The sequence below is a fragment of the Calidris pugnax genome, unplaced genomic scaffold (assembly GCF_001431845.1).
Source record: "Calidris pugnax isolate Ruff unplaced genomic scaffold, ASM143184v1 scaffold19, whole genome shotgun sequence".
Taxonomy (NCBI): Eukaryota; Metazoa; Chordata; class Aves; order Charadriiformes; family Scolopacidae; genus Calidris; species Calidris pugnax.
In genome coordinates, this window is record NW_015090775.1 from 4588095 (window position 1) to 4615044 (window position 26950).

The 26950-nt window shown below is 44.4% G+C and overlaps 1 protein-coding gene across 3 annotated transcripts in view; it reads left to right on the forward strand.

Moving 5' to 3' along the window:
• Nucleotides 1-26651, forward strand: part of ST8SIA6 (ST8 alpha-N-acetyl-neuraminide alpha-2,8-sialyltransferase 6) — a 53015-nt gene extending 26364 nt beyond the window's left edge. The window contains exons 5-9 of one of the 3 annotated variants that reach the window (XM_014946256.1): nucleotides 1446-1590; nucleotides 4424-4536; nucleotides 5768-5860; nucleotides 9032-9504; nucleotides 25943-26651. In XM_014946256.1, the coding sequence (XP_014801742.1) occupies nucleotides 1446-1590; nucleotides 4424-4536; nucleotides 5768-5860; nucleotides 9032-9500 (820 nt within the window). In that variant the 3' untranslated portion in view covers nucleotides 9501-9504; nucleotides 25943-26651. Of the gene's footprint in view, nucleotides 1-1445; nucleotides 1591-4423; nucleotides 4537-5767; nucleotides 5861-9031; nucleotides 9505-14760; nucleotides 15097-25942 lie in introns of those variants that run through there. The other 2 variants (XM_014946264.1, XM_014946246.1) reach the window with 2 other exon arrangements.
• The last annotated feature ends 299 nt before the right edge of the window (nucleotides 26652-26950 follow it).

The following is a 26950-nucleotide window of genomic DNA, read 5'->3' on the forward strand; positions in this document are numbered from 1 at the left end:
CCCAACCCCTTTCCCCCCCCCCCCCATTTTGACCATTATTTCAAGCGAAGTGAGATTGGGAGTTATCCCAGACCTGTTCACACTCCTCCCTGGCTCCCAGGAAACATAATCCTTGGGCTGTTCCATGTGCTAGATTATGCCTCATCTCCATCAGAAATAAAATTATATTGTTATTAGAATATTTGCTCTATGTACATTGTTGATAAATTTGAATGAAGCAACTTCTTTTACCTGTGGCTTACGCTGTTAAAGTCATCTTACTTTCAGCCAGAATTTGGCCTGTATTGTTTAACTAGTTCCAGTGGTTTGGTTTACCATACCATGAAAAATTATGAAATAAAACTTTTCCATTCCTCTGGCTCTAAGTGTAAATATATTTATTTTTTTCATAATTAACCTTCAGTGTTAGGACAGGAATTACTGTCTTTTCCCTGCTTTGTTATCTTTTTCAGAATTCCAAGCAATTCTGTTATGAATGAGTTTTATTCTCTAAATGGTTAGTAGTTCTCTTAGTATCTCACCTAATTAGAAAGCTGTGTCCTACCAACTGATAGATAATGGCTGGCCATGAATATTTCAGCCTTATAGTCTGAAAATCAGATCCAGTGGTAGCAGAGAGAACATCAATCCCTAAAATGAAATTATTTATAGCATTTCGGGTCTAAAGGAACTTTTCAGTGCATTTCACTGTTAATAATATAGGATGTTTACACACATAACATTCTTGTAAGTTTGGAGGTAACCAGAATTGTAAGCTGGGTGATAGCCTCTAGTCTTGCATGAAGTTTGAGTGAATCTTTTGCATTCTTACCTATTTAAGGACTTCTGCTGGGTGTTTTGAGGAGCAGCTAGGCTGTCTCTACCACAAAGATATCCATCTTCTTTATTTGCAAGTTTTAATATACTTTATTTAACATCTGTGATATTGTGCACAGGAAAACCATGCTGAACAGTTGCAGAAATGAATTATTAATTGGCTTGCAACTATCTAGCTGTTTGCTAAGTGCTATAGCCAGTACTTCCCATCGCCATTCCTTTCATGTCCTTGGTTCCTTCTTTCTTTAGCCGTCTAGTTTCTTTCGATCACTCATTCTATGTTGATTGAAATCACATTGTTAATTCTTTGGGGACTGAAGTCTCTCAGTGTTTCTACATCTCTTAGCAATTAATAATGAGAAGACCGATTACAACGTTTTCTGGGTGGGAAAGGGAGACCAAGAGAGAAAAACAGGATAAGGAAAGGAGTTCTTGGTCTGATTAGTTTCTGAATATTTGCTGTGAAATAGACTTTTGCAAAGCAAGTCAAAGGAAATGACATTATAGAGGTTCATGTAACCTTTTGTTGCTTAGTTAATTAGAACTGATTTTCATTCATCTAGTTCTCTGCCACCACTCTCCTACTTATTTGCCTGTCTTTGAGCATGTTTTCTTTGGGTTTTTTGCAGGTCAGAATTAGCTTCCTGCTGTGATGCAGTTCACAATTTCATTGCTTCTCAAAACAACACCCCACTGGGAAGTAACATGAGTTACGAAGTGGACAGTAAAAAGACCGTCCTCATTACAGAGGACATTTTTAAGATGCTGCCTGTGGTAAGAACTGGATCTTGACCTGTTGCTATAATTGCAGTATCATATATATTTTGGGTTAGTAGTAGAGCTGCTTGGTTTGATTCCTCTGTATGCGCTTCTTCATTCACCTTGTGAGACCTTTTGTTTCACCTTCCTCTGCGGTGGTGGAGGCATGGACAGGGTGTCACAGAGCAGATGGTAGGTAGAGTTGCTACAGAACACAAGTTGCAGCCTGGCTTGGCAGCCAGCTGAACTCAGGAGTGAATCCTCTGGGAATGTTTGCCTTGCTGTTCTCATTCCCATTTTCAAAAGCATTTGAGTCTAGAACAACATTTCATATTCCCATCCCATTTCTGGTGCAGGCTTGGGCATAAATTTAGGGTGGTAAACCTGGTACATTTCAGTTGGAAGGAATCTACCACGATCATCTAGTCCAACTGCCTGACCAATTCAGGGCTCACTAGACGTTAAAGAGTGTTACTAAGGGCATTGTCCAAAAGCCTCTTAACCACTGACAGGCTTGGGACGTCACCTCTCTAGGAAGTCTGTTCAAGAGTTTGACCCCCCTCTCTGTAAATAAATGCTTCTGATGTCCAGTCTAAACCTTCCCTGATGCAGCTTTGAACCATTCCCACACTGGATAGTAGGGAGAAGAGCTCAGCTCCTCCTTCTCCACTTCCCCTCCTTAGGAGACTGCAGGGAGCAAAAAGGTCACCCCTCAGCCTCCTTTTCTCCAGACTAGACAAGCCCAAAGTCTGTAGCTGCTCCTCAGGACGTTCCTTCCAGCCCTTTCTTCAGCTTTGTTGCCCACTGGGGTGGTGCCTTTGCAGCCACAAACACAGGTTGAGCAAAGGAACCAGACGTTGTATCTCAGGACTTAGAATAAGCATATAAGCTCTGGAGACCAGACAAAGAGGGGCACAGAGCTGTACTTAATTTCTCAGAACTAAGAGCACATGGGAGCCCTCCTACCTGTCTTTAGCATTCTTGGTTTGTGATCCCAACTGCTCTGGGTCTAGTCCTTCCTAATGCTGCCGTGAATCACTAAAAACTTCATTGCAATAGAGGTTACAATTGTTCCAAATTTAAATTGGATGAAAGAAAAAAGTAGTATGTTTTATATGCATATATGCTTGCGAAGCGCGCCAGAGATGTCTGCCCTTTGTATGCTCCTACTGTCTTTTCGGAATTGAACAAAATAGTTGCCAGAGATGTCTGCCCTTTGTATTCTACTGTCTTTTCGGAATTGAACAAAATAGTTGAACGTGTTGTTTTGTAATATATTGCCAGGCAACATGATGTCTGCTACTTTCCCCGTGCTTTTTGCCTTGTTCATAGCAGTATTCCTTCCTGCTTCTCTTTGGGCAAGCTCAGAAGAGAAGGAGGAAGGATAACACTTTGGGTAAGCAAGTTTTGACTCAATTTTACAAGCGGGCTCAGTTTCTGCAGTCAAAGTAGCCCAGCTGTTGGCCTCTCTGTTGAATGTCAGTGCTTCCACAGCAGGAGAGGCTGAATGAGATGTACGAGATGTTTCTGAGACCCTGGGATAACAGCCAGCTGTATTAATGTCAGCTGAAATAGCCAGCAATTCACATTAATTTGCTAGGTTGTCGTCTGTGCTGGTTCACAAGCAGTTGGGCTGAGCTCCTGTTCAGCTTCCCCACTGAAGGCAGCAACCTCTAGCAAGAAGAGGAGTAGAGAGGGTGAACAACCAGAAGCAGTAACCTCTCCAGTTGGCCATCACATTCGCCGGGAGTTAAGCCAGGGTGCGTGATTATCCTTTACGGTGTTCACGTTCCCCTAAATTCATTATTTTACATCGAATGGAATTGCATGATGACAAAGTAATGAGCATTTACAAAGTTACCTTCTCTTAGCTGACAAAGTCAATGACTATGTGACGAAGCCCAGTCTGTTCCAGTGCAAAGGAAAATGGGTAAATTTAAACTATCTTCAGATCAACTATCCTTAGTTTGTCAAGGATTCAGTCCACTGCTAGAGGATTTTTGTGTTAAGTGTATTTAAAAGGTTCTCATCCTGTTTTAACAATCCAGTGTTATTCCCTCCAAGTACTGATGACAGCAGTAGCAGTTCTCAGTCTGGTGGTGACAGCTGGTGTCCACCTCTGGATCCTCAGCACAGGAGGGACATGGACCTCCTGTTGGAATGGGTCCAGCGGAGGGCCACAAAGATGATCAGAGGCTGGAGCACCTCTGCTGTGAGGACAGGCTGAGAGAGCTGGGGTTGTTCAGCCTGGAGAAGAGAAGGCTCCGGGGAGACCTTAGAGCAGCCTTCCAGTAGCTAAAGGGGCTACAGGAGAGATGGGGAGGGACTCATCCTGCTACATGAGAGCTAGGGAGGCACTCTTCCTGCTACATGAGAGCTGGAGAGGGACTCTTTGTCAGGGAGTGCAGTGACAGGACAAGGGGTAATGGTTTTAAATTGGAAGAGGGGAGATTTAGATTAGATACCAGAAAGAAATTCTTTGCTGTGAGGGTGGTGAGACACTGGAAGAGGTTGCCCAGAGAAGCTGTGGCTGCCCCATCCCTGGAGGGGTTCAAGGCCAGGCTGGATGGGGCTTGGAGCAACCTGGTCTGGTGGGAGGTGTCCCTGCCCAGGGCAGGGGGTTGGAACTGGATGATCTTTGAGGTCCCTTCCAACTCTAACCATTCTGTGATTCTATGATTCTGGTTTTGGCTCTTGGCAATCCAAGAGTGGTCACCCTGTCTGCTAAATGGTGGATGCTTTCACTGTGCTTTACCAGATTAAAGCTGCAAGGACAAATGACTGAAGATGCAAAGAAACAATCAAAAGACTTATAAGGCACTGGCTGTGTCTTTTTATTTGTTTGCAGTCCTCTCCTCTTTCAGTCTATCCCTTCAAGACCTGTGCTGTGGTTGGAAATGGAGGCATTCTGAAAAATTCCAGCTGTGGAGCTGAAATTGATCGTTCTGACTTTGTGTTTAGGTAAGAGCTGCTTCATCTTACCAGGGGTGTCAAAAGTTTCTAAAATCTTGGCAGTCTTGGAAGCATGCCAGCGCCAGCCTGTAGCAGTGAGGAAGGGTCCTGACAATGTTTTATTTTCTGTCTCTCTAAGGATACTTCTGCTTTGTAGATTTCACAACGCTGCTTTCTAAGTAAAGAGAGCACTCTATGGAATGCAGCTATGATCTATGAGTGCAAAGATACCTTTTTCTCAATCGGGAGAAAAGAATAAAGAAAACTCTGTAACTGAAATAAGAAAACCTGGTATTAAGTGTCACATGCTTACCTTTACTTCTGGTTTAACAAGTGGTTTACTTAGCCTTAGACTGGCTCCCTAATGCAGTTATTTAACTGCTCCAGTATCTCTCTCACCTTCTGTTAGCCATCTAAAAAATTAGGCATCTAATTTAAGTAGTTTTTTTCAGCTCCCTCGATGGATTGTGGAAAAACCCAGGCATACTCAGAGCGTAATTTGGATCACTGTCTCAGTGTGTGACTCACACTTTGTAGTTCCTGCAAGGGAACAGAGTAACCAAGTGGAGGTTCCTCTCTTAGTGATGTCCAATCACACAAGTCAGCTGGACTTTTTTTCCTTTCCTGCTTTTGTGTAATATTTGGACTTCACAGATTTAAAAAAAAAAAAAAAGTCCTTCCAATTAGATAACTTTTCTTAATAAAAATCTGCGTGCTAAGATGCTAAGCTTAAAAAGTGACTGACTTCAAAAAAATGCTTCCTTTACCTTTTACAGAAACCTCTGTTTCTGCAATTGGGCAAGTTATGCTGTTGTTATCTCATGAAACAGCTGTCACCATCACTGTGCAAGCTGAAGGACTTCTATCAATCAGACTGTTTTAAAACAGAAAATAATAGAAGACTTTCAGAAGAAATGCATTGTTTAGGCAGAAGGAGCAGTATTTCCAAGCAGCTAACATAGGTCATTCATTGACTGGCTCCTTCCGGGATTTTAACTTTTCTCCTGATTTGTGAGATGATTTATGAAAATGAGCTCTCTGTGCCCTATTTTAACCATCTGTACAGCAGATTAAATATTTTTACTAGAAGTGCTGTAAGCCTTATTTAATATTTGTAAAGTGCTTAGAGATCCCTGGGAGCTGACGTGAAAGTGTCATTGCACAAGAGAGGAATTTGCAAATAATAACTGTAAAGCATTTCTGGTGCACATCTGTTTAAGTAAATGTTTCTCAATTTCAGGTGTAACCTCCCTCCAACCACGGGAAGCATTAGCAAAGATGTTGGCAATAAAACAAACCTTGTGACTGTTAATCCGAGTATCATAGCTCAGAAGTAAGTACCACTGCAAATCTCTTTCCGTGCAATATTGTATAATTGTTTGACATTATTTAGATTTTGTTGGCAATCCCTTGGGATACCAGCGTAGAGAGCAGTGCATGCAGATGGTTTCATGAAGCCTTAGTTCCCATGTGAAATATGTACCAGTCTAAATGGAAATCAGCTAAACCTGGCCTTTTTTTGTAGCAGAAAGGAGTCAGCAATACCCAGATTAGCAAGTGCCTCAGTTGGCACAGGTCCACGATTTATGACAGAGTAAAACTGATGGTTGCAAGCCCAAGCCTCTTTTCCCCCCATGACCCTCAACGTACGAAAGGAATTGTAATCATAATTCAGGAAAGCATGGAAATGTGTGTCTGACTCTATCAGAAGGACTGTAAGCACATGTTCTTAAGTAAAGTGCTTAGAGGCTCTTCTGATGAGGGCTGTTTCCCAAATGGAAGCCCAATTCCTGTAATCCATTTTCTCAATCCGTATGAAAGCTGCTCACAGACTTTTTGCCCAGCAAAGTTGTTTTTTTCTTCACCTTCCTGATGAAAAGAAAATCTAATAAGGCCAGGCTGACTAATCTGACATCTTCAGCAGGCTGGAACTTCAGTTTATCTATGAAAAGGACTGATGTGGCATGTTATTTACTGCTTACTGATCTTACTGGATCTTATTGTCTGTCATATCTGTATTTGTCAAATAGACAACATCAGGCAAAGTTTTTTTTCCTTTAAAGGAAGAAGGGAAAAGTACAGTGAGTATAGAAATGACTAACAGGCATTTGTCATTGATTCAAGGATAGAACTTGATTTTTTGCAATGAGTACTAACTACCTTGATGCTTACCTAGCCCTTTTTGACTTAACTGAAGATGAATTGTTGCTTCCCCAATAATAGATTTATCTCATTGATGTTAGTGGGGCTGCACCCGAATACGATGAAGGAAAACTTTGTCCCATGACTCAGCATCATTGGTGATAACTGACGTGATGCACGATTTGTCTGGACTTGATCAAAGTGTTCTCTCACAGCTGCACTTATTTTTTAGCCAAATTAAGCCACAACGGGGTTAATAGGAGTTACACCGAAGGAAATAGGAGCTAAACCTGTGCGAGGGTGAAATGAGATTATGAGAGAACTTTGGGACTTTAAAAAATTAATTATTTAAATAATCAGACAACACTGTAAACACTTTTGAAGGAGGAGCAGGGGGCAACTTGACACCAGAAGAAGCAGAACTAGGTTTGCTTCTTCTCTCCAAAGACCTCTTCTGACTTTATTCCTTTTAATTCTGTATTTGGGTACTGGGTGAGTCTGATGTTATTATTGTTAAGGTTAATCAGCTCTTGAACTGTGTGTGTCAGGGCGTACGATGTAGGTGAACTCACCTGGAGGAGAGAAGCGCAGTTCTTGCGTGTCCTGGTGGAGCTGGGCTGCACTGTGCCTTGCAGTGGCAGAGCTGGAAAGGCAAACAAGACACAGCTGAGTTGTGACTTCCACCTAAGGAAGAGCAGAGATCTGGATTCTGTCCTGAAGGCTCTTTATGTACTTTACACTGAGTAGAAATAGAGAAGATTCTTGGAGTAGGGTTCAGAAGTTGACCCTTCAGCCGCTCTTCTTAAACATAGGCACAGGTGTTTCTTGCTTGTTTTGGCAGCCTGCCTCTTGCAGGCACAGGGACCCAGGGTTACCAGGGGGGGCTGAGTCCCTCTCATTCATTTTATTTCAGAGTCTGGCAGTAATGGTGCTTTTCTGGGAAGCAGAAGCTGTAATTTTAACCCCTTCAGGCTGAGATGGGGTGTATCACTCCTTGCATGAGTTCAGTTGGGCAAGAGGTAACGGAATCACAGAATCACAGAATTGTCAGAGTTGGAAGGGACCTCCAAGGATCATCTGGTCCAACTCCCCTGCCAAAGCAGGGCTGCCCAGAGCACATCACTCAGGAGCATCCAGGCGGGGCTTGAAGATCTCCAGAGAAGGGGACTCCAGGCCCCCCCTGGGCAGCCTGTTCCAGTGCTCCGTCACCCTCACCGTAAAAAAGTTTTTTCTCATATTTGAATGGAACTTTCTATTTTGAATGGAAATGGCTGTGGCTGCTGTTCTCTGTCTTGAAGTGCTGCATGAGAAGAGGGTTTGAACCTAATCAAGTTGCAAGGAGAAATGAAACCAAGTTTTCCAGTTTCTGCTGGAGCTATTTGTGAAAAGTGGGCTCTGGTAGCCATTACAAGGTGAGAATACGGTGCTCAGATAGACAACTACCTACAAAAGAGGACTCAGTGCTTTGAATCCTAAAGGGGGTGCAAGCACCATATGTTCGAGTGATGCAGACAACTCAGATCTAGAGAGGAAAGAAGTTGAGTGACCCCCTTGAGTCTTTTATCTTGGATAACTCTGGAAGTTCACTATTCAGTATTTGGAAGGATGGAGTTATCCAACAGTGAGAATCAAGTCTCTTTGCTGGGTGTTGGGGAACCAGAGCATCTGAGGATAAATCCTCTTCATTTGTGAAGTTAGATCTCTATGTTTTTACAGATCTCCATGTGTTCCCTTTGTAATCGAAGGAGGTAGATAAATAAACATGGTTATATTTTCAGCTGTTTTAAAAGCATATCAAAAGCAGCTAACCCTGCTGCTTTTGATATGCTGAAAAACCTGAGCACACACTAATCTTCAACGCTCCAAGACCGCTCACATGCATGCTTGTTTCTCCACGCAGGGCAAACACCCAGATTTTGAAGGGATGTTATTGTATACCTATTGGTGTAAGAAACACATTTCACAAACACATGCAATACATATCATAGAGCATGTATTTTTTAACAGTGAAAGTATAAATACAATTTTTTTTTGGTGTTCTCCTTTGAAATTTCTTGAACCGATCAATTCTATGGGCAGGTCCTGGTCTCATTAATAGTGAATTTCATCTTAAGTAGCTCTGGTGTTGCCAATTCAATCCTATGAAGTGTGTTCTTGTTATACAACAAAGCCAGATTTTCCTAAGTGCATATATGGGAACATATAACAGGTTGGTATGAATTTGCAATGTAGACAGGCTGAACTGGTGCAACAGAGTTCATAACTCATATATGCAAGTGCAATTGTGCTGTTTTGGTCTGTAATATATTGATATCAACAGTACATTCCATTCATTCTTTTCCTAAAATACTGTTCTTTGCAGATACAACAAGCTAAATGAGAAGAAGACAGAATTTCTGGATAACATTGCAGTCTATGGAGATGCTTTCCTTTTACTGCCAGCATTTTCCTTCAGAAGCAATACAGCCACTTCTTTTAAAGTATATCACACTCTACAAGAGTTCAAAGCAACCCAAAGGGCAATATTTTTTCACCCCACCTATCTGAAAAGTCTAGCCCAGTTCTGGAGAACTAAAGGTGTGAAAGCCTACCGGTTGTCATCTGGTTTTATGATCACTAGTGCAGCTCTTGAGCTGTGTGAGAATGTGAAGCTCTATGGCTTCTGGCCTTTCTCAAAATCCACAGAGAAGATGCCAATCAGCCACCACTATTACGACAACCAACTGCCTAAACCAGGTTTCCATGCAATGCCCAAAGAATACAACCAGATCCTTCAGCTTCACAGCAAAGGCATTTTGAAGGTGCAGTTTGGTAAATGTGAATCAGACTAAAAAGGTAGGTCATGTTCTTACCACATACAATGTCTGTCTTTAAGTAATATGTCCAGGGAAGACTTTTTTTTTTCGATAGCGTGGGTCTGTTCTTCTTTAGAGGGACATCTCCACCTTACAGTCAATGAAAGTTGTGTTCGTAAATAAGAGAAAGGCTGGAGCTCTCTGAATAAATATAACGTGCCACAGAGTTTAGAAATGTTTCCTAATTGTGGACTTTAGATGGGGAGCATTGCTACGTACACATTATCACCATAATTCCCAGCCAGTCAGTAGTGTCTCCTCGTCTCAGATGTGTGTCTCTACCAACCCATGTTGGATTTGCTGTCAATTCCCATGAGCCGGCCTCCTTTGTGAATTGCTTTATTATCATAGAATCATAGAGTTGTCCAGGCCGGAAGGGACCTCCAAAGGCCATCTAATCCGACCCCCCCGCAGTCAGGAGGGACACCCCCAACTAGACCAGGTTGCCCAGGGCCTCGTCGAGCCTCTCCTTGAATATCTCCAGGGATGGGGCCTCAACCACCTCCCTGGGCAACCTGTTCCAGTGCTCCACCACCCTCACAGTGAAGAACCCCCTCCTAATCTCCAGTCTAAATCTGCTCCCCTCCAGCTTGAAGCCATTTCCCCTCGTCCTGTCACTACAGGCCTTTGTAAACAGGTTCTCCCCAGCCTTCCTGTAGGCTCCCTTCAGGTACTGGAAGGCCGCTATTAGGTCTCCCCCGGAGCCTCCTCTTCTCCAGGCCGAACAACCCCAGCTCCCTCAGCCTGTCCTCGGAGCAGAGGTGCTCCATCCCCCTGATCATCCTTGTGGCCCTATTAAAGGCAGTCACACACTGTGGTCTTCAAGAGAAGACACCTGATCCTGGCACAGGGGGTTACAGAGGCCAAAGACAGGGTAAAGATTGCCCCGTGCAGGAGGAGCAAGCCTGTGTGTCCATGTTCCCTCCAGTAGGTAAAGAGAGGTTCAGAGCAGAATGCTCTCATGGCCCTGGGCTGCACAGCAGCTCGTGGGCAGCAGTGAGGGAGCTGCCATACACTACAGCAGATCTTGCTGAGCATTTTACCTTGAGGTAGCTCAGAATCTGTCCTTTATAACTGTCCCATCCCCCTTGGACCTCTCCCTTCTGTGTATTGCCTCGGAGAAATGCAGCACAGAGTCTGCCCTCTGACCTTGAGCCAATTTACTGTGACCAGATTACAGATGACTCTGGAAACATTTGTCTGCTTGTTTTCTATCTCGATTTGCCCTGCTGACAAAATAAGACCTATTTGTATAAATACTACTTCTTCTTTTAAGCTAACTCAGAAATTCCCCAGCTCACGACACTGTTGTCAGATTTGCCTTTCACAGAACTCTGTTTTTCCAAGGTGTTCAAGTTAATATAACAGTGAGTGAAATGTAGGGTGCTTTAATTGGACTCATGTAATCTCATGACTGTATTCCACAAGTTAAATAAATTAAAATAGCATCATCTTATTCAAGCCAGAAATGTTAAGTTCAAAAGCTAAGGGCTTTTCTTCTAGCTAGGTTCTGAAATGTATTTGAAAATATCCTTTGATGGTATTTAGAAAACATGCTATCAAAGATACATTCACACTTGGTTCATCGTCAGAGACTGCTAAGTTTTAAATTAGCAGATTGTTAGTACCAAGAAGGCACAATTTTATTCCGTTCCAGTTTATTTGAAGAAATAGAAGAATAAACTACTTTCAATTATTAATAAATAATATAATATGTGAGAAGCCATCTAGTGAATCCCTTATCCTCGTCCGTGGCAGGAGATCACCTGGGAGGAGGGGTATGTGTATGCGGTTTCACCTGGCTTGTAAATAGTTGCAGCATATTGGAAAGGTTAAGAAATACATAATGTATTTTTCTCAGTGGCTGGGCTGTTTATACACAGCAGTTTCCATTGTATTTATTCTTCCTATAATAAAAATCACTGGAGACATACCATGTGATTTTAATTGTAGTAACTACACCAGCTAAGAAAATGAAAGGCAGCTCTTTATGAATATTTAATCTAGAGAGAAGCAGATAGAAGCCACAAAAATGTTTAAGTACCCGTATGGGTTAATTAAATGCTGTCCGTGCTTGACAGACTGAAAATCACTTCTGTGGCCAAATTTGCTAAATAAGCTGTAAAGAAAAAAACAACCAGAAGGGTAAATTGTGCTGCCCTAAGATTTTTCTCCACTCTGCAGAGAAAAGTTAGCCCTTTAAAACCAAAGAAATTAAATGCTTTCAGTATGAGCTACCGTTCTGCTACTATTATCAACTATTAGAGATAATTGAAATGCTGTAAGGAGTATATTTCACTGAAGATGACCTTCCCTAAGAAGTGACAGGTCTTCTTCCTTTTTTTGGGTTTCCCTTTTATATTCTTCTCCTTGCTCCACGCTGTTTCTCATTAGTGGGTGGCTGGAGGTTCCTCACCCGGCTGGGTGCCCCCAGAAGTCCCAGGAAGAACTTCCCTTCCCCAGTGCTGGGACACCAAAGGGTGGGTGCTGCTGTGGATGGACAGGGCAGGGAATGCTGTGGATGGACAGGGCAGGGAATGCTGTGGATGGACAGGGCAGGGAATGCTGTGGATGGACAGGGCAGGAGCTGCTCTGCTGCAAGCCTCTAGGTTGCAAGCAGGTAGCAGTTTCAGGAACAGCATAGGGAGAGCATAACTGCATCCCAGTGAGTGATTTTGGCAGGATTACATCCTAAAGGCCATCCTTTGCCACCTTAAAGGTGAACTTTTCTTACTAGATAGAATTGTCTGATTCAAGATGGTGAGGGGTCTGGAGAATAAGTCTTATGAGGAGAGGCTGAGGGAGCTGGGGTTCTTCAGCCTGGAGAAGAGGAGGCTGAGGGGAGACCTTATTGCTCTCTCCAACTCCCTGAAAGGAGGGTGTAGAGAGATGGGGGTCAGTCTCTTCTCTCAAGTCACAGGCGACAGGACAAGAGGAAATGGCCTCAAATTGCGCCAGGGGAGGTTCAGGCTGGATATTAGGAAAAATGTTTTCACTGAAAGGGTTCTCAGCCATTGGAATGGGCTGCCCAGGGAGGGGGTTGAGGCCCCATCCCTGGAGGTGTTCAAAAGACGGGTTGATGTAGTGCTGGGAGGTATGGGTTAGTTATGATGCTTCTTGTTTGTTGTGTGGGTGACTATTTTTGTCAGTTAGGTTGACGGTTGGACAAGATGATCTTTAAGGTCCCTTCCAACCTAGAAAATTCTGTGATTCTGTGATTCGAGAGCCCTGCAGAGCTGGTGCTGGACAGTGTGGGAAACTCCTTCTGCCTTAATGTCCCCGCTGGCACCTTCATGATTCTGCTCAACAGATACGGACCTGTCCTCACTACAGTAGATGGGTATCTATCACAGATGGTAAAATGGAAAACGAGACATCAGCAAAATCCTGAAATGTAATTAAAATAATGATCTTTATTACTTTGTATTAAATTACCAAATCATTTTCGCTGGGGCCCTGCAGCTGAAGGAAGTCTTGTTTGTTCATTGATTTAACCTGATAAGCCTGAAGGGCATGTCATTAGCTTCAAGTAAACATAGGTTCAAGGAGGGGAAATGGCCTGATTCATATTTAAAAATAGACAGAAAAATCGGATTAGAAAAATTGTCAGATGATACGTTAATCACACTGGCAAAAATCTGATTGCCCAGAAGCCTGGTTAAAATGCAGATTTTGTCTGACCAGGAATCCGTCAGGTTTTCTGCTTGCTAGAAAGAGCCAGCAGGGAAGATGAGGATGTGTTGCTTTGACGTGCAGCGCAGTAACGTTAAGCAGCTGCTCTGAGGAGTCAGTCAACAGAAAAAAAAACATAGAAAGAAAGGATGAAACAGAGACTCCCTGAGCCTGGGGAAGAGAGTGGTGCTCAGCAGTCCGAGCAGAAGGACTGAAGTGGCAGAGATGTGCTGGGGGTTAGGGAGGAAGAACTGCCCGACCTCTTGACTAAGGGTGAGTGTATCTTACCTAGGAAGCAAAAATTTGGTCTGGGCTTTATAATTCCAACCAGATGGTTAAAAGTCATCTGCTTCTGGCAGAGGACAGCAGTGCAGCCCTCTGCTCAAGGTGGAGCTAGCAGGGCAGCATCCTGGCAGGCAGGGGGGCTGCTGCTCACTTGCTCAGGAATGAACATAAAAGAGAATCATTTTGTTCCAAACTCTTATCAGTGTGTGATCTTTGTTTTAATCATGAAAGTTGCTGCAATCCGAATAAGTGATAAATACTGTTATAAATAGCCTATTTATAAATATAGTTATTGTAAATAACTGATTTATAACAGTAGTATCGCAACATGAGCTTAAATTCTGCTGAAATTCTTTTCTGCTTGCGGTTTCTCAATGTAGCTAGAGAAATATGAACTGCCCCACAATTCACTTTTAATTACCTTAAGAAAAAATGGTACCACATTTTGAAAATAAGGACACCTTGGGATTCCTGTCAGGCCGCCAAATTTCAGCCTATTCTTGATTTGAGTAAAGATTATCCAGCGTGAAATTATTAGATGTATACAGCATCAAAAGAAAGGTCTCCTGCTTTAGTACCCGTGCAGTATGGCTTTTAAGCACACACTTTGCTTGTGTGTTCAGCCACCAACTAGGAATAATGTCAGTAATGGAACAAGTAGATCTAAGTTGCTTCTGGTTTAGTTAAAACGTACCAGAATAGAAAAATATAGATTAAATCAAATTAAAATTTATGTTAGGTTTCAAATCACATGAAAAAAGTACTTACAGATCTAGAAAGCTTTTGTTTTGTTTTGTTTTTCCGCAGCAGAACTAGACTGTTGAAAAAACAGAATCATTTCAATCTTTAGCTATTTGAAAATATGATTAAGATAACATGATGTAGAAAATATTCATGTTCAGATTAGCAGTGGATGTGTCCCATAAAGATTCTGGTTAGAGCCTCGTTAACATAGGAAGCCTAAAGAGGGTGGTGCAGGTGGGGTAAGGGTGTGAGCAGGTCTGGGGGGGTTCAAATGAAGGAGTCCTCCTTGAGAAAGAGCAGATGCTCCAGTGGGTCAGGCACTAGCAGTCCAGCTCGCCCAGGAGAATTTTGTGAGCCTGTGATGCTGTATAGTAAATGTCACGTACTCCCAGTCTGAAATAAGGATGAAAAACCAGATGCAGAGGGTGGAATGCGCACACAGAAGACTAAGCAATTGGCTTATTTTGACTATTAACAAGCAGTTTTCCTACTATAAAAGAAATATCAATAATATATTTTACTGTTTTAATTCCAGGGTGATGATCCCAAGGAGACAGTCTGTGTGTATCTCAGCAGTTCGGTGTTGACTTTGATCTGATGTGATTCTGTGAGCGTTAAACTGCATTATTACAGTAGAGAAATATTTTACACTTGAGGAGAAAAGGAAGTGATTTTTTCACACATTGACTGCTACATTTCTGAAAGCTGTGTAATCATTTTTTAAAATACAAAATAGTATTTATTCGGGAAATTCTGAAACCCCTGACTATTGGTTTAATTGTAGCAAAGCACAATCTCAGGATGGTGGCAATATGTGACATTCATCATGGTTTGCTTCTTCCAAGTATCATTAAAATATTTTGACATAAGATCTCTGGTTTCATTAGTAACACAAAATACAGGCAATAGTCTTTCTGCAGTAGCTGCATGAGCTGGCAGCAAACATTTTCAATTAGGAGCTTGATCCTGTAAATGCTGGCATTTGTCTACATGGGAAAGGTGATGAGAAGAGCTACGGACAAGTAATTAACTCTGAGCCACGTCGGTTTTAGTTTGTCCTACAGTGCACAGGTGAAAAAATTCCTCAGGTTAGAGATTGTCAAGTGGTTTATGGGCTTTCATTTTGTGGGCAATAGGTAAGGCTGTGGATTTAATGGGATCACTCATGTGAATGCTGTTAATTTTGTGAACAAGTGTTTGAAGGACCAGAGCTTTATAATTGTTTTTAAACCCCTCTTCTTGCTTGTGTTCCTCTCTGAGGTCTAGTTCAGCCCTAAATGAGGACAATAAGCTAGATTCCATGCTGCAATCCCCAGAGTCCGGGTAGGGCATGACTTTGCACACATTCCTGCAATCCCAGCTCTGTATCTTGGCTGACAAACGAGATGGACCATTCATTAGAAAAATTACAGGTACCAAACCTATCATTTCTTCTATTTCTTTTTCACCTAGCATAGCTTGTATCCTTATGTGACTGCAGATAAGGAAACTGCACTAAGTATTATATAGAAGAATGTTCCTCTTAGAATCCACCCCAATCTTTTCTCCTATATCAGGACACATGAGAAAAGAACCTACAGTCACTTCACTTAAAACCCATATGGTTCATGTGCTTTATGTTTCTTTATGGTCCAGGAATACCTGTGGAGCAACATCCTGCAACAAGAAAAAGTGAAATATCAGCCCAATGGAAAGAATCACGTTAACATTTACGGGAGCCGTGACAAGCAGTTATTGCCCTAGCTATGACTGCTCCTGTGTTATTGCTTGTGTGTTTTACTGCAGGAAAAAAAAAAACACAACAACAAACAAAAAAACAAACAAACAAAAAAAAACCAAAAAAACAAACAAACAAACAAAAAATTTGTAATAACCAGTTTCTGTGAAGAGTTTCAGTGGCTTTTTGGAAGGTCTATTGAATGATCAGTTCAAAGATAAAGTATCCTTATCCATCTTTTACAGTCAGATACTGTCAGGTATTTTGTTTACTAGAACTTCTGCCACTGTAGCACTAAATCCCCAATCAAGTGATTTAAAGGGCATTCAATATTCCACTTATTGAGGATTATATCAAAAAAACCCATCCTAGTTAAATGAATTCGCAGGGAAAAAAAAAAAAACAAAACCAACAAACCACACTCTAACAAAAGTCTTCATGAAACTGTTGATTATCTGGGTTTGTTAAACCAGCAACAAAAAATTTGTAATAACCAGTTTCTGTGAAGAGTTTCAGTGGCTTTTTGGAAGGTCTATTGAATGATCAGTTCAAAGATAAAGTATCCTTATCCATCTTTTACAGTCAGATACTGTCAGGTATTTTGTTTACTAGAACTTCTTCTGCCACTGTAGCACTAAATCCCCAATCAAGTGATTTAAAGGGCATTCAATATTCCACTTATTGAGGATTATATCAAAAAAACCCATCCTAGTTAAATGAATTGACTCTTATAAAATAAGGTTCAAAAAAACTTTTAAACTGGCACTTCATAAGAGCTTTTCTATATTGTTGTAATATTTGAAAGCTTACCTTGCAGCAGTTTTATAATCACATTAAAAATCCTGAAAGTATTAGCATCAATCATTATGTTTCCAGATCTGTTAGTTGAGACACATTCAACATCTTGATCCGTTTCCAAAATAACGATATCCAATACTGCCCTACCCAAGAAAAGTGTCCATAAATCCTGGCTCCATGTATCAGCAATAAAGTCAATTTTTGAAAAGAAGGTTTTAAAAAAATAGGTAGTGCTTTGGGGCATGGAATGACACCACTAACATGCAAGCAGACCTCTGGGTATCAGTAGGGCTTTTAACAGAAACAAAGACATCAGAATTGAGTCGATGGTACGTCTGCGTTACCGGCTGGTAACTGAAAGAGGTGAGCACGAGGGGTTGATTTACTGTGATCTGTTATGGTTCCAGCACCACACATCCACATTTTGCCTTCACCAGCAGTGAAACTTGTGCCAGTTTCTGGCCACAGGCATCTGCTGCTCCTGCCACTTTGCTCTGGTGAGACCTCACCTGGAGTGTTGTGTGCAGGTCTGGAGCCCTCAATATAAGAAGGACATGGACCTGATGGAGAGGGTCCAGAGGAGGGCCACAAGGATGATCAGGGGGATGGAGCACCTCTGCTACGAGGACAGGCTGAGGGAGCTGGGGTTGTTCAGCCTGGAGAAGAGGAGGCTCCGGGGACACCTAATAGCGGCCTTCCAGTACCTGAGGGGGGCCTACAGGAAGGCTGGGGAGAACCTGTTTAGAAAGGCCTGCAGTGACAGGACGAGGGGCAATGGCTTCAAGCTGGAGGGGAACAGATTTAGACTGGAGATGAGGAGAGGGTTCTTCACTGTGAGGGTGGTGGAGCACTGGAACAGGTTGCCCAGGGAGGTGGTTGAGGCCCCTTCCCTGGAGATACTCGAGGTGAGGCTCGATGAGGCCCTGGGCAACCTGGTCTAGTTGGGGGTGTCCCTGCTGACTGCGGGGGGGTTGGAGTAGATGACCTTTGGAGGTCCCTTCCAGCCTGGGCAATTCTATGATTCTATGATTCTAAGTGCAGAGAGCTGGCTGCTGCAAGTCCCTGCAGCCATGTCCCAGGTGTTCTGGGTGATTGCCTACTGCGAGACCCTGGTTATGGATTGAAGACAAACCGGCTCCCCAAAGAGCTCGTGCTACACCATAAACCACTCACGTAGACTGCCCCTGAGTGTTTGTTGCTGGAAGCTGTGCAAAGTGATGTGGTTGCCCTTTGGGTGATGCAAACAGCCTAGCTTGAGGAGAACCACGTTATATGTCATCCAGAGAGACAAAGACACACCTGTGTTCAGGCAAGGACTGTAACTTATTCCAGTCCAGTGCAGTGCAATGAGACAGTCTTGGCTGGGTAGCAGCTATGTGGTTTGACTCAGAAAAATTCATACATATATATGTTAGAGATTGAGAGGCTCTTGTGTTATATGCAGAACAATTGCAAGTGCTTTGTGTGTAGGTTGAGGTGGTGCAAAGGGTCTCATTCATTGCTTAGATTAAATGCAATGAACTGGGGGTCCTGGTGGATGGTAAACTCTCCAGGAGCCAGCAATGTGCCCTTGTGGCCAAGAGGGCCAGTGGGATCCTGGGCTGCGTAGGGAAGAGTGTGGCCAGTGGGTGGAGGGAGGTCATTCTCCCCCTCTGCTCTGCACTGGGGAGGCCACAACTGGAATCCTGCGTCCAGTTCTGGGCTCCCCAGTTCAAGAGAGACAGGGAACTGCTGGAGAGAGTCCAGCGTGGGGCAACAAAGATGATGGAGGGATTGGAGCATCTCCCTGATGAGGAAAGGCTGAGAGAGCTGGGGCTCTTGAGCCTGGAGAAGAGAAGGCTGAGGGGAGACCTTATTAATGCTTAAAAGTATCTTAAGGTTGGGTTGAAGGAGGATGGAGCCAGACTCTTCTCAGTGGTTCCCAGTGACAGGACGAGGGGCAACGGGCACAAGCTGGACCATGGGAAGTTCCACTCCAATCTGAGGAAGAACTTGTTTGGGGTGAGGGTGGCAGAGCCCTGGGACAGGCTGCCCAGGGAGGGTGTGGAGTCCCCTTCTCTGGAGATCTTCAAGCCCCTCCTGGATGCTCCTGAGTGATGTGCTCTGGGCAGCCCTGCTTTGGCAGGGGAGTTGGGCTGGATGGGCTCTAGAGGTCCCTTCCAACTCCAACAATTCCATGATTCTGTGATACTCGGTATGAGTGAGGTGGCAAAATCTGGTTGTGTGTAAGAAGAAGGCATGGAGAGGAGAAAATGAAATTTCTTTGCAGTGGAGGAGCAACTTTTTTCAAAAACATCTATTAGTTAGCACCGTATTGCTTTAATAAATGTGTACAGTGTGCCATGACACACCATAAAGAACTGAAATTACTGTGTGTCTGGACTGTTTCTGTGCAGCTATGGTATTTGTAACACACATGTATTAGTAACTGGAAACATTATTGAAATACATTTAGAAAGGTTTAGCTGAAAAGAAGAAACCTATCCTGGTTCCTTGATGAAAAGAGGTCTTAACTGATGGAGTGTGATGCAACCCTTGCAAATGAGAGCGAAAGGAAGGCTGTGTGACACGGACAGACACTTTGACTTTATAGCGTTGTTTCAGCAGGGTTTAAACTTGCCATTGACCTGAAGACCTGGTCCTCTGTGCCCTCACAGCTCACAGTGATTTGTGTGGAGCACAGGACCGACAAGAAGTGCGTGGAGGAACTCTTAACCTTTCCTACCCTTTCCTGCAAATACACTTTAACTCCTCATAGAATAAAAATACGCTCTATTAGGCTTTAGATTAAGAACCTATTTTTAATATAGCTTTCTCAGGCCTTGCTCCAGACGTGAAGTTATTACGAGATGTTAGTTGCATCCACTTCACTCCACAGGAGTGCAGACCTTGTCCTCGGCTTTATTACAGCTGCTGCTGCTGTGTGCTTGCTGGCTGGGTGGTGTTAATTTGTGCACAGGCTGGGCCAGTTAATAGCAGCGTTTCTGTGTGACAGGGTAGAGTTAGATTGATCAAGACTTGCTGAAGTACACTCGCCGGGGGGAAGGATGCTTTCTCCAGTAGCCGAACAAATTATTTCTCATTTATTTTACATCTGTGATTTCTCATTGATTCCGTCCCTGTGATTTTCCATTGATTTTACCATGGATAAATGGATTTTTTTAGCCTGGCTGGGAACGTTTGTGACGATTTTGCAAGACTGAGCCAAGTGCACTTTTGATTAAGGATTCATGACCAAAGGTTAGGAAGGGCCTTTCAGTTCCCTCTGCTTCACATGAGAATAATCATTTTTAGGGTGGGTGGGTCTCCAGTGCTGTCACGTGCTGTGGAGTGAATATTATAGAATCATATCATAGAATCACAGAATGCTTAGAGTTGGAAAGGACCTTAAAGATCATGGAGTCCCCCCCCCCCTGCCCTGGGCAGGGACCCCTCCCACCAGACCAGGTTGCTCCAAGCCCCATCCAGCCTGGCCTTGAACCTCTCCAGGGATGGGGCAGCCACAGCTTCTCTGGGCAACCTCTTCCAGTGCCTCACCACCCTCACAGCAAAGAATTTCTTTCTGGTATCTAATCTAAATCTCCCCTCTTTAAGTTTAAAACCGTTACCCCTCATTCTGTTGCTCCCCTCCCTGTCAAAGAGTCCCTCCCCATCTCTCCTGTACCTCCCTTCAGATACTGGAAGGCCGCTATAAGGTCTCCCCAGAGCCTTCTCTTCTCCAGGCTGAACAGCCCCAGCTCTCTCAGCCTGTCCTCACAGCAGAGGTGCTCCAGCCTCTGATCATCTTCGTGGCCCTTCACTGGACCCGTTCCAACAGAGTATTGAGATTAAATATTTTTCTAAAGATAGAAACACAAGTCGTCGTGCTAATAGTTCCACTGTACCTCTGCAGACAGTGTCCTTGCACATGACTGCTTCACGACATCGTTAGACTAAGCCCTGCTTGGCTGCTTTGATTCCTTTTTCTCCTCTGGTTCTTTAATGTTGCCTTTAGGATCCGGTCCTGCCTTGAGTTGGTTATTTCTTCCCCCATGCCGTGGGGCATTACATAGCCCTGTTTAGTGTCTGCTGGGAACTTTGTAGGGCCATGAATCAAATGCCGCTGTGCTTGCAGCAGAGCAAGGCATGCTTTAAACGGCCTGGGATGGTGGGCAGCATGGTGGGGTATTCACATGGCCTAACTGCAAGTGCTGTGTTTGGGCTGTCGCTGGGCAGGGAGTAACACCGTGATGGCTGGCTCTGCAGTCCAGGCCTCGTTCTTGTGCTCCCCCTCCATCCCTCCCGCCATCTCCGGCTCCTGCCTGATCCTGCACTCAGCTGAGAGGGTGGTCAGGCCTTGGAACCCAGGGAGGTGGTGGAGTCACCATCCCTGGAGGGATTTCAGAAACGTGTAGACGTGGCACTTGAGGGCATGCTCTAGTGCCCGAGATTGTTGGGTTGTGTCTGTTTGTGGGGTTTGTTTGTTTGTTTGTTTGTTTGTTTTGTTTTCTTTTCGTTTTTTTTGTGGTTGGACTTGATGATCTCAAAGGTCCCTTCCGACCATGAAGATTCTGAGATCCTGTGGTTCTGTTTTGGCACACGGAACTGGCAAAAACCTAACATGGCAACAAAAAGAGAAAATTGGTTGATGCCAACAGAATTTCCGAATCAAAGAAAAGGAGGGGGTGAGACTATGTAGGGGGGACCGTAGGGACATGTTGTTATCTGGTGGCTGTTGGGCAGGCCCAGCGGTGCCCTGAAAGCTTGGTCAAGGCTGGAAGGTAGCATCTCTGGGGGTCTCCCTGGTCAGAGGGGAGAGATGGGTTCCTGCAAGGGGGAATGGCAGCATGGTGGCTGCTCGGGTGGGTGGCAGCCTGTCTCTCCCTGCGGTGACAGAATGCGCTTAAGGACTCTCGGTACCTGCACTGGGTGATTATAGCTCCCCCGTGTCTCTTTCCCATTACAGTCACTTTAACAAGCTGTTCTCCACCAGCAGGTTCAGAAATGATAACTATAAAAAAAGCCTTTGACGGTAAATACCGTTTCTCAGGTCACTGGCAGTAAACTTGCATAAACCTGCTCACTGCTGAGCACTCCTGTGCTTTCGGTCCCTGCTAGTCCCAGCCTCTCAAACAGCATCCACAGAGAGCAGAGCTGCGTGCGGTCTGGTGGCTTTGACACCCTTTTAATCTCACTTTGGTTCTCTTCCCTTTGCACAGTAGGGAGATGTTTGACATACTGCCATGCCTGAGTCGAGATGAAATTCTATGTCCTGTGCGATTCAGGAAAGAAAATAAATTATCTAGGTGACCTAGCGCCTTTTTTGGGCTCCCCAGATTAGTAGCAAAATATTCATAGAATCGTAGAATCACAGAATGGTTAGAGTTGGAAGGGACCTTAAAGATCATTGAGTTCCAACCCCCTGCCCTGGGCAGGGACACCTCCCACCAGACCAGGTTGCTCCAAGCCCCATCCAGCCTGGCCTTGAACCCCTCCAGGGATGGGGCAGCCACAGCTTCTCTGGGCAACCTGTTCCAGTGTCTCACCGCCCTCACAGCAAAGAATTTCTTCCTGGTATCTAATCTAAATCTTCCCTCTTCCAATTTAAAACCGTTACCCCATGTCCTGTCACTGCATTTCCTGACAAGGAGTCCCTCCCCAGCTCTCCTGTAGCTCCCTTCAGATACTGGAAGGAAATTCCCTTCAGAAATTGAAAGGAAATATTCTGTTGTTATATATTGTTTGATTTTATCCAGTGCAGGTATCTGGATCAGTTATTTGTTCCGAGTGAAGTGATCACTTAGACCTTGACCCTGGACAGACACTGTGGTAGAGCTACAGCCTGACCTGGCAATCTAGGTTTAAAAAAACATATGACCTGGAGATCTTCCTCTGTCCTGTCACTTGCTCTTCTGTGACCAGTCTGTGGAGTGAAATCCTGGACATCCATGCAGTAGCTCCTCTAGGGACTTTCAGGTCCACAAAGTGCACAACCACTTACGCATGGGCGTCTCTGTGAGATCAAGCCCAAGGAATACTGTGTGGGGTACTTTATTCTGAAACAGCTTTATTTCAACAGCTGGTAGCCACTTGTTGCAGGGTCCCAAACAGTAGACTTCTTAGATGTGGCCTTTTTAGTTAAATATGTCTTAGCTTGAAATATTCACAGCCAGGTAATCCTTCATCTTGGGGTACTTCAGCAGCTGATCTCTTTCACGTCTGTGTCTGCTCGCCCAGAACGGCCACAAAGGGCCTGGCTCTCTTGATTTTGAATTCTGTCATTTTAGGCAGAAACATCATCCTTCTCTGAATTTCTGGACAGCCAATTTCAAAGGCTGCTGAGCTGCCAATGTACTCTGGAGAGATCATTTGGGGCTTTCAGCTACCGAGCACGACGAGTGGGCAGATTTATATTTATTAAGCTTTGCTGCAAATTTTCATGATGTTCATATTAAGTATTTCTTAATTGGCTCTAAATTATCATAACGGTCAAGTAGAGCATGAAATGATCTGCGGCATGCCGCTAAACAAAGGAACTATTTCTGTTATTTAGCAGTCTCCTTTCATAAAGTCGCATTTGAGAATACCTTCCTATTCTGGGAACCACCAGGGGAATGACCCCGGGTTACTGGGATGCCATGCACTGGTCCAGCTGGGGCACCAGTCTGGCAGCCTCTCAGAACCAAGTCAATTCCAGCATTATGACAAGAGCTTAACCCAACGGGAGTGTGTTAGCTCGGGTTTGCCATAGACCGAGGAGGATCTGGGAAACTACAGGCCTGTCAGCCTCACCTCAGTACCAGGAAAGAGCATGGAGAGGATCCTCTTGAGGGAGTTCTCACGGCAAGTGCAGGGCAGCCAAGGGATCAGGGCCACCCAGCATGGGTTTATGGAAGGGAGGTCCTGCTTGACCAACTTGATCTCTTTCTATGACCATGTGACCCACCTTCTCTATGTGGGGAAGGCTGTGGAGTTTGTCTACCCGGACTTTGGTAAGGCCTTTGACACGGTCCCCCACGGCGTACTCCTGGAGAAGCTGGTGAATCATGGCGTAGACAAGTGTACTCTTCACTGGGTAAAAACTGGCTGGATGGTCATGCCAAGGAAGTTGTGATTAATGGGGTGAAATCTTATTGGCAGTGGTCACCAGTGGGGTCCCTCAGGGCTCAGTTCTAAGGCCACTCTTGTTTAATATCTTTATTGATGATCCAGATAAGAGGATTGAGTAAGTTTGCAGATGACACCAAACTAGATGGGAGTGTTGATCTGCCTGAGGGTCGGAAGGCTCTGCAGAGGGACCTGAACAGGTTGGATCAATGGGCCAAGGCCAATGGGATGAGGTTTAATATGGCCAAGTGCTGGGTCCTGCATTTCAGTCACACCAACCCCAGGCAACGCTACAGGCTGGGGGAAGAGTGGCTGGAAAGCTGCCCAGCAAAAAAGGGGTGGACAGCTGGCCTGAACATGAGCCAGCAGTGTGCCCAGGTGGCCAAGAAGGCCACCAGCGTCCTGGCCTGTGTCAGGAACAGCATGGCCAGCAGGAGCAGGGCAGGGATGGTGCCTCTGGACTGGGCACTGGTGAGGCCTCACCTCCAGGGCTGGGTTCAGTTCTGGGCCCCTCACTACAGGAAGGACATTGAGGGGCTGGAGCGTGTCCAGAGGAGAGCCACCAAGCTGGGGAGGGGTCTGGAGAACAAGTCACACAAGGAGAGGCTGAGGGAACTGGGCATGTTGAGTTTGGAGAAGAGGAGGCTGAGGGGAGACCTCCTTGCCCTCTCCAACTCCCTGAAAGGAGGGTGTAGAGAGGTGGGGATTGGCCTCTTCTCCCAAGGGAATCATGACAGGAGCAGAGGAAATGGTCTGAAGTTGGGGCAGGGGAGGTTTAGATGAGATCTGAGGAAGAATGACTTTGCTGAGAGGGTGGTCAGGCCCTGGAAGGGCCTGCCCAGGGAGGTGGTGGAGTCACCATCCCTGGAGGGATATCAGAAAGGTGTAGACGTGGCACTTCAGGGCATGCTCTAGTGCCCGAGATTGTTGGGTTGTGTCTGTTTGTGGGTGGATGTGGGGTGTGTGTTGTTTTTTGGGGTTTTTTTGGTTGTTTTTTTGTTGTTGTTGTTGTTTTTTGGTTTTTTTTGTGGTTGGACTCGATGATCTCAAAGGACCCTTCCAACCATGAAGATTCTGTGATTCTATGAGTTCTGCACAGTGACTGAATTTATCACTGTGATGTGTGGTAATTTACTGAGCTCACACCCCTCTGTGTGGGGGTGAAAACTGCCCATCGGTGGCAAGTGTTGGCCAATACTGGTTTAAGGGTGAACACAGTCCGGCTGTGCTGCCTTATTGCAAGTACTGAAGCTACTGGGATATTCTTTTAGCCCTTGGGGTTACAAGTGAGGAGTGTCATCCTTGCATTGCCATCACATAAACAGTTAAATCTGTCTTCTACTGAGTCCTGTTGTGGCAATACCCCATCGGTGCTGGTTGCTGCACCAAGTACTGCCATGTCTTGTCCTTTTTTTTTTCATCCCGCTTTTCTCCCATGTGGGAGAAAACTCAGATAATTGTGTGATGGAAGTATTTAATGATCCCACCACTAATTAATTCATGGTGTCGTGGCAAGAGGCCATCAGAACGAAGCACGCTGATGGCTGTGACAGGATAGGCTAGCCCAAGATAAGATTTTGAATTCCTCGCCGTTCACTTCAGTCCCTGGCAAGAGGAGATGGTTCTCAGCAAGTCTGTAACTCAGCAGCCCGCGGGGCTTGGCAGCTCTTGGCTCAGCTGAGCCTCCCCTGGCTCAGGGAGGTGATTCCCTAAAGACACCTCTTTCTATCCCTAGTGTACCTGGTGCTGCGGTACAAAACCATTCTTAAATTCCTGTGAAACTGAAGTATAGGAGCTGAAATTTCTGCAGGCTTTATGTGCACATTTTATGTACTAGCTTCATGTGTGTTCTTTCTGTTAATATTCTTAATATTCTTTTCTTTGAGTACCTAGTTACAATTATTTAAAATATTAATTATATTTCATGCTACCAGAGTAAATTGTGGGGAAAGTTACATAATGTCACCTAAAAAAACAGGGATACAACCCAAAATAATTTTGAAGGGTATGTCTGTTTGATTTCTAGAAGGGTATTTTCGTTAGTCATTTGGACGCTTGCTTCTTAGATTTACCTTTCTCAGGTGGGTCTAAGAGGCCACCTTTGCTTCTGATTTAGTTCAAGAGCTGCAAGTGAGAAGACGGGGGAATGGAGAGGCTCTTCGTGGGGCTGCTCCTAAGGGATGACAAATCCATGGTTTTTCTTTGCAGAGACTGTTCCACGTGTCAAAATGTAATTTCATCAAGTTTCCACGATAGCTCTTGCCCAGAGGTTTCGTTGTCTCTTAAAAAGTGACTCGTTTGCGTTCATTTCGGTCCCGTTCTTTTCAATGCGATTGTCCCAGCAGAGCTTGCCCACCCTTGGAGCTGGTATAATTGTGCTCCTCCACACGCGCCAAGCTCTGTGTGAAGCTGCTAGTGGAGGCTCTGCTCCTGCTGTTTCCAAAAAGGGTCTCTCAAACTCTCCCAACGCTGAACTTGTTTATGTTTTCAGATGTGAGCTTGATATTGTCTGAGTAGAATGTGTGCAGCGTAACATAGAAGTGTCTCTGCGCAGGATGTAGGAGGAGGCACGGAAAGCCCCTCAACCGTGTGTGTGCTTTTATTACAGAAAACCAAGATGAATTTGTATAGTTGAGTCATCTGTTACGGCTGATTTAATTTGTACTTTGTTTTCATGTTTTAAGTGCCTAATGATTTTTTGTCGAGGAGGCAATGATTTCAGTGTTACAACGCGTACTTAGAGTTCTGCACTTGTTACCTGTTCTGTACTAGAATATTTTTGCAGTTTCTGTTTGGAAATAAAGACCTATTAGGCATAATTGTGATTTATTTTTTTCTTTTTTGAATTCCTGGGACTTAACAATCAAAAATAAACCTTCGGAGGCACAGCAGCACAGAAAACGCATTAGTCTGATTCCTCTACAGCCGTGTTAGCACTGTCAGTAGAAATACAGACAGTTCCTTAAAATTGTACAAGGAGAAGAGCAAGCTGTGCTTAAAAACGGGTATAGGGGGCTGGGGCATCGGTGCATGAATAAATATATCTTGCTTAAGTAATACCTTCAGGTAATTTCAGTCTTTTCTGTTCCTGTATGGCAACACAGTTAACCCTCTTCTTTTGTTA